The sequence below is a fragment of the Tyto alba genome, unplaced genomic scaffold (genome assembly GCF_018691265.1).
Source record: "Tyto alba isolate M040663 unplaced genomic scaffold, T.alba_DEE_v4.0 Super-Scaffold_2, whole genome shotgun sequence".
In the NCBI taxonomy this organism is placed as follows: domain Eukaryota; kingdom Metazoa; phylum Chordata; class Aves; order Strigiformes; family Tytonidae; genus Tyto; species Tyto alba.
In genome coordinates, this window is record NW_024881282.1 from 33,493,199 (window position 1) to 33,504,656 (window position 11,458).

Here is an 11,458-nt window from a genome sequence, read left to right on the forward strand (position 1 = left end):
CCCCTCGAGCGCTGGGGAGGACCGGCGGCTTGTGGAAGGGAAGGGCAGCCCGTTTTCACAACAAATGCACTTTTCCAGTGTCATCCTGGGGCGCAGAGCCGGGCTGCGTGAGCAGAAATGGTTGGTGACTTGGAGGGAGGGAGCTTTGGCTTTGCTAAAGGGCAGAGAAGCGTGGGGCCACCCCCAACAAGCCTGGAGTGTGTGTGGGGGGCGGGTTGGGTACAGAGTCTGGAGCAATGTTTTCCCTCTTTTTGATTTCCCAAAGGACGCAGGGGGGCACATGAAATCCCATCCACCACGCAGCCCTGGCCGCGCGACGTACCAGCCGCCAAGCTTGGACATCCTCGCTCCAGGCCAGGGGAGGGCACGGCAAAGGGTGGGCAGGAGCGGGGTACCCCGGAGACCCCCTCCTCTGCCGCCACCCCCGCGCTACCCTCTGGCTCACGCCGCCCTCTCCGCTCCATCCCGGGCCGGCTCCGTTCCGCGGCGGGGAAGGGAACGCGGTGTTCCCGGTGTGCTCGCTCGGCTCGCCGTGTCCCACGGCGCGACAGTTGCTTGGAAACCGCCTCTGGCTGACACCATCAGCCGCCCCAGATTCAGCCCAGCCCCGCGTTCCCTTCCCTGCGCCTGGCGCCAACAACATGGCCGGTGGGAGCCGGGACGAACGGGGAAGAAGGAGGAGGAGGAGGAGGAGGAGGAGGAGGAAAGCTTTCCAGCCTGGCTGGCGAGCTCAGAGCCCCGCAGAAGGAGCCGGGCGGAGGGGAGCAGATGGCTTCCCCGGGGAAGGGAACACGGCGTCTTGCTCCGGGAGGTTTGCTGGATCCCGTCCGGACATACGGTTTGGAAAGAAGGCGCCTAGGAGGGGCTGTAGCTGGAACACAGGATCGTTAGGTCATTGCTTAGCAAAAAAAAAAAAAAAAAAAAACCAACAAACCAAAACCAAAAAACACCAACAAACCCCATGTGCTAGCTGCCTGCATCAAAGGAGCTGGGCTCAGCTCCCGGAGCAGGGCCACAGATTTCTTTATTCTAGAGCCAGCCCTGGGAGACCAAGGGGAGAGGGACACCCCTCTCCTTCCAGAGCCCCAAACCAGCTCCAAACTGGGCTTGGGAGATAGAAACCTCCCTCCCACATCCTAGAGCCAGATGGGGACAGGGACCCTATGGGCTAAAGCCACCCTACTGACCGGGAGTCCCATCCCCTGGCTAGGGGAGCTTGCAATCCTACCCCCCCCATCCCGATTTAGCATCCCATCAGAAAGCAGAGGCAGGGGGATTAACGGGGCACTGGCCACCCTTAGCACTTCAATGCCGGCATTAAACATTAACCAAGAGATTTTTCGGCGAGTCAGGCACGAGCCTGCAGCAACCGGGAAGAGCTGGAGAGCTTCAAAGCCTGCCCCCATCGCCTGACAGCACGTCGATGTACCTTGTTGCCATGACATCATCACAGAGAAGCGGTTGAGTTTGCACCTCTTTCTTCCCATCTCCCCCCGCCAGCTCTGCCTCCATCTTCCCAGCACCTTCCCCCCTTCCCAGCAGGTTCGAGTCACCCCGGGGGCGGAGGAGGAGCCGTACATCTGAGGATATTTCCACTGCTGGCACCAAGTCAGGACTCCCCGGCAGCTGATAATGATATTGCCCATCTCCCCTCGGTGGGGAGGGATGAAGTCATGAAGCACAAACCCCCCGAGCTGCTATTGCAGCTTTCCGGGACGGGTGGACAGAAAGAGTCAGTTCAGCTGGCACCGATGCATCACCCTGTGTTTTTCATCTCCTTTTCTACATCTGACTCAGCCTGATGCTTTGATGGTTAATGGCAGCAATATGCAGGGGGCAAGAAACGAGAGGGAGCGGACAACACAGTATCAGGCCACCTGTTGCCAACTTCCCCGGCTTTTCACTGAAAATTTGTAAGGCAAAATCCTTCAGCAAGGGACTGGAGCTTTAAAATCAAAGGCAGACAGGCCCTAGAGGCTCCAAGGCATCAGCCACGCAGGGGTCTCTTGCGGGGAAAACACAGGACAAGGGACCGTCTCTGATTCATGAACCATACTCCCCTAAAAATTACAAGCATGCCCAAAAATGTGCCAGTTCCACAGCAAAAGGAGGGCGAAAGTCTTTCTTCTAACACACAAGGGCCGGCACAGAATGGCTCAGCGGGCAGGAAAACTGATCTGCCTTACTGAACACTTGCCTCGGAGCAGGTGCCTTGACACACGCAGCTGAATTTTGGGAAGCTGAGGTTTGTGCTTTCGCGTACAGCACCGATGATGGGCACGCAAACCAGCAAAGATGGGTCGTCTTCTTCGTGGGAACTTCTTGTGGGAAAGCTGTTACCCTTGGAAACAAAAATAGCCCGCCGCTTTCCTGTGAGCCACCTTGCACTTACCTTGGGGGAGTTACAGTGTGGGAGCTGACGTGCTGCAAATTCACACCTAGCTCACCTCAATCTGTTTGCACGCTCGTGCTTTGAGGAGGCTGGGGAGCCGTCAACATTCGCCTCTTGCCGATGCAGGTCACGGTGACACTAGCTTTGGGCAGCTGGTGGCCAAAGAGATAACAAACCGGCAGCGAGGCCAAAAAAAATCGTGTGCTGAGGTAAGCAGCTCCCTGTGATCATCTGCAGGTCACCACGACCCTGCAGAGATGCCCGTGACCAGTGTGTCTGTGCACATGCACACAGCAGTTAATTATTCATTAGTGTGGAAGAAGCACGGCTAAAGTGACTGTGGTGTGGCTGAAGGTATCATCGTGCTCCAACGTGGGGCATCCCAAAGACACTGGCTTGACTTTTTCCTCTGAACCTAGAGGAGATAAAAAGTTGTGGAAGAGAAAATAATCTTTTCCACCTGCCAGCTGCAGAAAGTGCCAGTCAACAGTGCTAGCTGCACGTAAAGGCAGCCAGCTGAAGTGAGACAGAGCAACCACACCATGAGACAGCTCAGAGGATTTGGACTCTACACTGCACAGCGATCCTGCCACTCTGGCCCACAGCACAGGGCAGGTATCATGGTACCAACTACCTTGTTATTACTATATACCAACTACCTTATTATTATATTACCTGTTATGTGTCCCCCCCCTGCCTTGCAATTCCCTTCCACCTGGTCAATAAGAAATTACATGAGAGGACACTGGGCACAGCCAGCACAGATGGTCCAAATTTTAAATAATTTCTAGCTGCCTTCATATTACTCCAATTCCTGGCTTATAGAAGAGCTCCTGACATGATGGAATGGAGGAAGGACGTCTCTAGCATCACACCGAGGATCAGAGAAGGAACAAAAGGAATCGTAAGACCTGCCACCAATTTGATCCACCACAGGCACTAATGTAGAAAGGTCCTTCGGACTTGAACTACGGACTAGAGTGTGGCCTCTCATAAAGCACAAGGTGCCAGTGGTGTCGCTGGCAACATTCTGAGTGGAAAGTCTGAAAATCAAGGAAGCCACAAATACAAGACCCCGAAGGTCAGAGCGGAGGCACGCTGGCTGGGCAGAGGACACGGGTACACGCTCTTGCTGCTGCCACATCGACAGCTGCGTGGACTGAGGGCTTTGGCCAGCAGCACCGTGGGCTTGGCAACCTTCCTCAGCATCGTGGCTTGCACTGGTGAAAGGAACTGACCAGGGAGGATGAGAGTGTGTCTGGTACCTGTGAGTCACCCAGGAAGCATGCAGGATGGAGACTTGTCAGTCCTCCACCTGAGCTGCACCGTTGTTTGCTTGCTCCCATGTTTCCTGAACTACTTTTCCTTCTCAGCCTCCACTGTGGGATCTTCATTTCAGGACACGCAGAGAAAAGGACATCTTACTAAATTTTTATTGTAAAAACACAGTTCCCCAGATTTATATAAATAAGCCATATATGTAACATACAATTATATTCATTTCATCCTCCAACACTGACAGCTTTAAAAAAAAAACACAAATGAAATAGGCTAAATGAATGCAAGTCCAAAAAGATATCAGGCTTCCAATGACCAAGTGATATCTCACACGGAGCCTCCTTCCTCTACCAGCCTCCAAACAAGATGCTGAAAGTACACAGCACTTGCAACACCCCCAAGAACTGACAGGGAGGCATTTGAGCTTTATGAAAGAGTTCTCACCCACTCCCCAGGCGTCGTCAGCCGCCTGTTTCCATGCTATCTCAGTGTGCGGTGGGTGAGAAAGGAGGGGGCAGTTTGCATAGCAACCTCCTACGCCCAGGCAGCTCAGCTGTTGTACCCTCCCAAAAGAAGCGGGGAAGGACAAGCCGAGTCAGCTTCCCTGTGGCCAACACCTCCACAGGTGGCCCGAAGGGACACCCCTTGGCACTGCCAGTTCTGTACTGACATCTCGGAAGGGGGGAAGGAGGTCTTCTCGGCATTCAGCGAGAGGAGAGACAGGTACTGGTCAGCGCCATACCACGTGGCAGTGGGGAAGGCAGACAAGAGAGGACACGACGTGGAACAAGTGGGAGGAAGAAAAAAAACCACAGGCCTAGATAGCACCTTTTCTCTTTCGCTTCCCCCCCCTCTTAGCACCGCTGTACAGCTCTGCGGCGTGTCGTGAGTCTACCTATTCCCCACCTCCTTCTTGCTTCGGCTCAAACACCAAAGAAAGAGCCACAGACAGATGAGAAATCCCATGAGCAAGGACAGGACAGTTTAGCAAGTTTATACACACACACGCACCACCCATATGTATCCCACGGAACTGTTACATCGGTATGAAAAAAAAAAATATCTTGACGTTTAACTATTAAAAATAAAGCCCCACCTCCAGATTGTACAAAAGCTGTCAAGAGAAGGAAGAGATCTCTTGTATGCAGCGAGTCTGGGACCTGGCCAGATGTCAGGAGCACTTCCAGACACACACGGCCAGGCTGCCACCAAAGAACATGTACAGCAGATTCTTCACCTCGTGAGTGATCTCAAAGCCAAAACCTTCCCCAATCACCACATGCCAGGAGGATCCAAATTTCTTGTCCATCATCTCTTTGATCATCTTGGCAGCACTCTGGAGAATGTTAAGGAGAAGAGTATAGGGTGAGGCAGAGCAAGCAGTGAGTTTTTATGCAAACATCCCCCTCGTCGTCTTCTCCCTTTAATAGGCTACTCAAGCCACAGGCAACAGGTATAGCAGCTGCACTGCAGGAACTGGGAGCTCCCTAGAGTTACGCCCAAGGGTAAAACAGGTCTCTCTTTTTCAGCAGCCTCTGACGCAGCAGCTAGAAGGAATTAAAGGACTGCATCTAGCAACTAGTTCTCTCATTCACACAGTCTGAAGCAAGAGTTCTGGTTTAGATGCTGATGGAGTTATGCTGGGTGCAGTGAGCATGAGAGGAGATTCAGGTCACTAAGCTGTGGCTATTTTTACAGGAGCAAATTTTTTTTTTCCTCCAGCTAATTACCAAAACACTGAAACTAGGCTGACTTTTAAAAGACTTGCATCTCTCAGATCACACCCTGCTTGATCCAAAAAAGCAGAGAGGAAGATTTTGCACTGACATGAGGTGTCTCAGGAAGGATGGGACAGAAGGCATCTCTGGCTTTGTAGCTTTGCCTTGCTCTGACACAAAACTGCTCTGGCAACAAGCCCGCAGAGCAAGGTGTGTTTTCCTTTACTGTTGGTTCTCAAAGTTAAGGGCAACCTTTCCAAAGGCCGTAACTTTTGCATCACCCCCTATTTATATGGTCTCAGTAATTTCATTCAGGAGGACGAGAGGCAAGAGGAAAGACTTAACAGACTATACCTAAAGGTTCAAAGACTTTCATGGACTCATCCCCAAAACAGGAGTCTCCACATAGTTCTGAACCAAGCCCTCAGGACACAGGGTATTTTACAGAGTGGAAGCATCTCACAGGCAAGGCAGCATCAGGAAAGGAGGTAAGGTTTGGGAGGCAGCACTGCTATTAACCTCTGCTTTCTGCAGGAAAGCAAAGTGCTATTATGGATCTTGCTGACAAAGGGAACCAAATCTGAGATCTAGCCAAGTGCTGCCTTCTATCCTCACCCAGCGCAGAAAGAGAGTAATAGGATGTCAGGATGTGACTCCACTCTGCCCTGCCTTGCACCCTTAGCCCTGCTCTTGCAGGCTCCCTGAGCCGCAGCAACTGAAGGCTGGCCATTTTGGGGTTTGGCTAGTACCTCGTTATTGGTGGCGTATTTCTCACACGCTGTGACACACAGCTCCATGGCCTCTACACGCATCTCCTCTGGCATGTCTGTGTGCTGGAAAGAGCAAACAAGAGGAACTAAGCAGAAAAATAAGAGCTAGGCACCAGACAACAATAAGTAGCCCTTTACTTCTGTGCAGGCTATAGCAGGGGCCTAGTCTGCTGGGCATGGGCAAAAGGCAGCTGGTCCCCGTGACTGTTAAAGCTTGTTTCAAGGTAGGGGGGCATCACCAGCAACACAGGCTTGTCCATGCACCAAGCATTTCCACCGTTTCAGAGAACAGTAAATAGGAAAATAGCTTATTGCAATACCAGGGATCTATTAATTCCTTTGTCCCAGCCAATGCACAGTTCTTCTCTGCCTAAGATTAAGGCTAGCACTTAGTAAGCACAGCTAAAAGGAGGAGCTAAATACATTAGTCAGTTTTTCTAACTAAAAAAAGCAAGCTGCATCCAGAACACAGGACAGGGCTCCAAAGGCAGCATGTTCAGTCTACTAAGGTGGATGACTTTGTCCCAGGCTTCCCCTGGATGATGGGGGGGAACAATGGTGCTCATACTTCCTTGACAGAGCTCAAGGAGAGGGACAAAGCAGCAGTGATGACTGGGATCCTTCCACAGGACCATCAGGCCACACATTGTCACAGCAACTACCCAGTGGGAGAAATTCTAGTTTGGAAGGTTGGTAACAATGAAGGCAGAATTTCATATCTGTAACACTGGTAAATGCATAACCCATCCCTCTTCTTACCCTAATCAGTGGAAAGCTGTGGAGTCTTTTATAATCAGCTTCCTCCTTTTTCCCCTCCCCGGTGTCTGCCATGGTTCTTCCACAGTGACCCCGGGAAGGGGCGGAGGGGCGGCCCGGAGCTCAGCAAGGTGCTGCAGGGCAGACAGCCGAGAGGAAGGCAGCTCTGTGAACACGGCAGCTTCAGCAGGAGGGGAAACTTCTCAGAGCAGATGATGCTGTTTAAACAAAACCAAGCACAGGAAAGAGAAAGAAAACTTTGAATTAAAATGGAAGGCAAATAAAACAATACATCAACCGATATGTCTATTGATTAATTCCAAAAGGATTTTCCCAAGATGCTATTATCCATGAGGGTTTCAAACTGCACATGGCAAGCGAAGGGTAGGAGTATTTTAGGAACAGGATCAGCGACCAGGTCTGGATGGAAACGTTTAACAGGAACATCTTGGTCTGGTTTGCGCACTTGTTCCTCACATCCCCGAGCATTTGTCAGCTGGGGAGAGCCATATGGGGAAAGGCCGGACCGTACTTCTGGGACTAATTACCAACCAGCCTCTCCTTGGGCAACGCAGAGGCACAGCACTGCCTGACTGGCAGATTCAGAACGTTTCACCCTGGTCTTCCCTCTGGTTCTCTCATGCAGAACAAAGAACCTTCTTTGTCTAGCCAGAGGAAGCAAGGGTGATCCAAAAGGAAAACAAAACAAACATGGTGTCAGGCAACACCCCACAGACCAAGCGTTTATGCCAAGCATGCAGTTGTTGGCTAGAGCAGCAACTCTGACACTACAGGCTCTCACATGAGGGCCCGTGGAATCTGTAAACGACCCCCCCCCAAGCTCCGTGGGACAGAATAGCCACCTGGCTGGCCGTGGCCTCCCACTGCGGGGCAAACCCCGGGAGCCCCTTCCATGCCCAGCTTCTCCCTGGGACGTGCCCGGGACCACAGACCGAGGCAGGCCACCGGGGGTTCTCCCACGGGCCGGCGGCGATTTCCCCATGGAGGAGCCTCCGAGCAGCAACTGCATCGAGCGCAAGACAGGGCAGCGTGCCGGCCGTGGGTCCAGAAAGGCACCGCCACAGCCCCAGCGGCGGCCGCAGGGGGAGAACAGAGATTGGAGCCACCGAGGTTTGTGTGTGTGTGTGTGAGAGGGGCATGACAAGGACGAATCCGCCTCGCACCACCAAGGGGGGGGGAAGGAGGCGGCGGCGGCAGGACACGGTCTAAGCGGGCCGCACAGCCAAAGCAGCTCCCTCACGCTGACTCACTGCCCTCAGCCCCACGGTGGGAGGGAAGGGAAGGGCTCGGGAAGCGGCCCCGAGTGGAGCAGGGGAACGGGAACAAGGGGAGCCCCGGGCGCGGCCTCACCTCCCCCGCCACGGCCCGCGCCGCCGCCCCAGCGCCGGTTGCTAAGGAAGAGCCGCTCTTGTCATAGCAACCGGCGCAGGAAGTCCCACCCGCCTCGCCGCCCATTGGATGCGGTCGCGCCTCCTGGCGCGTCTGATTGGTGGTCTGCCTTGCCAGCTACCGCGCGGGGGCCTGCGGTGGCGGCGGCGGCGGCGGCGGCAGGGTGGCCGTGGTGCGCCTGTCCCACACCGCTCCCGGCGCGGAACCCACGGGAGGTTCCCGAGTGGGTTTCGGCTGCAGGGACGGGCTCTGAGCCGCACCCACAGCCCAACTGCCTGGTATCTTCAGACTTAATGTTTTTCTGGCTTAAAGCCCTTCTGGGGCCTCGTTCTACCTTTTGATTTAACCGACAAGGATAAATACCGGAGCGGTTTGGGGGCGATTCAGAGGTTTTTGATGTGGTTCAGTGTGTGGGAAAGGCAACCGCTCCTGTTTGCATGTCGATGCTACTGGAAAGGAGAAAGTGAGGCTGTGAGGAGGGGTCATGAGTTCGCAAACAGCTCCCGTAACACTAATCCCCCTCCCCACCGAGCTCATCGCCCCCTCCCACCCTCCACGGCCTTTTTATTTGTAATGTCCGTTTGCTTTGAGGTTTCCCTTGACTCTCGGCTCTCTAGGAAACCTTTGTGGTTTCTGCGTCCTCCGAGCCAAACTCCGATTGCCCCTAAACCAAGGCTTAACAGTTTCATGTGAGTCCAGGATTGTATTTATGTGAAATTAATACAGCTGAAGAAGCCACAAGCTCCAGGATGATATGGAGGGGAAAGGCTTCTCCCGTGCAAAGCCCGAGCTGCTGGCCGTCATGCTTGAGTTTCCATCAGGGCCCGTCCTTCTCTTGCAGGGCGGCTCATGGGTCTGATCTTTCGTGCAGTCTTCTGGCGGGTGTATGTTTGAAACGCCCTCGTTCCTGGCTGCCTGCTGAAAGAATAATTGTTTTCTAGCTGTCTGAGAAGGAGAAGAGTGGGGGGAGGAACAAGCTGGGCACCCTCCTGCTCCTGCCAGTTTGTGAAGAAGTCCTCTTCCCTCACTATAATCTCCGAGCACCCCCCTCTGCCCTATAATCATAGGGAGGACATCTTGTCTCTCTTGCTGGTGTAACAGTGAATCAGACCTCCTCGTTGTCATCTGCCTGACAAAGCAGCGGTGGAGGCAGCAAAGCTGTCTTTGGGCTCGAAAAGACAACACTGCAGTGATAATTCATCTTTCCCTTTGCCTTCGCTGCTGGTGGTGACAGAAATGAACTGCTGCCTCCTGGCTCCCTCGTTCTCCTATTGCTCCTACCTCCTGCGCCCATTCCTTCTCCTTCCTCCTTTCAGCAAGCACTGACCTCTTGCAGCGAGGCAGGCGCAGAGCTAAATTTGTCAAGAGAGAGATAAAAGCTGCGAGATCTTTTCTTTTTGCCTTTTTTTTTAAGTAGAGGAGATAATTAGGAGTAGAATCTCTGCGAGGAAGATCTTTCCATCATCATTACTTTATCTCCAGGCAGCTACTCTAATCTCTCTGGGGACACAGCGCTTTCAAGCATCGTATTCTTGCTGTGTTTTTTTTTAATGCTTTAATCCCTATGTAGTTCACCCACTTTCGCTACTAAGCAGCGAGTCGGCATGAGCGAGCGTGTTTGTGTGTGTATGCCTCTGTTTGGGGGGGGGGGGAGCACGCATGCGTATGTGATTCTGGGTTCAATTAAATGTGCTTTGGTTTGATCAATGTGTCCCCAGAGACTGTTTCCTATGGGAAGTGCTGGGACTGGTTGTAAGGATTATTCATCAGCGGCTCCTCGCTGAAAAGCTAAGGAAAAATGGCCAAACCCAAGACTGCAGAAGGCACAAAGATAGGAACACTGTCGTTTTTGTGATTGGGGTGAGTGATACGGGCGGGTTGCAAGGTGGAGGTGCCTCCTTAGGAGGGAGAGCATCCCGTTGGCCTGTCCCCATCTGCTATGGCTTAGCAAAACGCGGGCTGTTTGTTTCTGGACCCGCACGTGCAGGGTTTCTGCAGGTTGCCTCTCTACACCACCACAAGCCAGTCAAAGCCTCGTTGGACCCACACGGCTGACACGTACCGGTCCCTTAGCTGCCAGTGTGAAAGGCAGACACACGGCTGCCTTCGCATCACCTGGTCTTTAATTTCCATACTGAGTGACCAGGTGCCTGTCTGTAGGTGAAGGCGAGTCCAGAGCAAGGGTCTGATTTGCTCCTCTGGGTTTGTCAGGAGCTGTAATTGTTGCTCTGCTCTGGCTGGTCCTTTCTTATTCACCACTCATTAGAGAGGGAAACTCTTTCAGCCCTTTGCCTTCAGCAGCCATGGTGAAATGCACTGAAACAAAGAAGTGCTGTTTGCCACCTGATGTTAGATTGTGTTGTACTACTTAGCTGAGAGACAGAAATATAACTGCCAACTGCAAAATATATGTATATATAATATATGTACTGCCCCATGCTTTCTTTTAGCCATCTTCATTGTTGATGGTGGGAGGAGACCGGACAGCAGGCTGACTTGTCATCAGGCGGAGGGCACCCACAGACTCTCTCTTTTCTTGGCTGCTTCTGGCCAGGTTTTGGGACCTCCCTGTCATCCCAGACCCTGCCATACCCCATCTGCGACAAAGCAGGGGGCTAGAGATTGCTGTCCTGCCTGTCAGCCACAGCCCAGGGGCTGGGGGCTGTACCAGAGAGCCCCCGGGCTGGGGACTTGGGACACGCCGAGGTCTGCCCTGCAGCCACCCCAGGGTGGGTAAGATGGTTGCAGCTCTCTGGAGGCAGGAGGAGCGCTCAGGAGGCCCCGTGGGGATGCTGAAGCCATGTTTTGCTGGGATCAGAGCCCCACTGTGTTGTGTTGAGCTGAGGGAAGGCAGAGACAGGGGTGCTGGGAAACGGGTGGCAGCCGAAAGCAGCCTGTCCCTCTGTTCCAGAGGAGAGCGCAACCCGCTTTGGGACAGCCAGGTCCCCTGGTCTGCTGGACAAGGCAGTGGCCCGCACGTGATCCTGTATCTACTACCTCTAGTAGCGGCTGCTGCCGCAGCTGTAGCAGCCGTGCAGGCACCGTTCCTGTGCCACGTTCCCCGTGCGAGCGCCGCACGAGTCTTAATGAGCCTTCAAGGCTCCGGGAGGGAGCGGAGGAGGCTCCCGGCAGGC

General features: G+C 53.5%; 1 protein-coding gene across 1 annotated transcript; it reads right to left on the reverse strand.

Moving 5' to 3' along the window:
• Positions 1 to 3,811: 3,811 nt before the first annotated feature.
• Positions 3,812 to 8,349, reverse strand: DNAL4 (dynein axonemal light chain 4). Its single transcript, XM_032996702.2, has 4 exons — positions 8,286 to 8,349; positions 6,918 to 7,132; positions 6,138 to 6,221; positions 3,812 to 5,006 (listed from the first exon to the last, which is right to left on the reverse strand). Exons 2-4 carry the CDS (start codon positions 6,987 to 6,989, stop codon positions 4,842 to 4,844), a joined length of 321 nt encoding a protein of 106 aa, XP_032852593.1. The 5' UTR covers positions 6,990 to 7,132; positions 8,286 to 8,349; the 3' UTR covers positions 3,812 to 4,841.
• Positions 8,350 to 11,458: the final 3,109 nt, after the last annotated feature.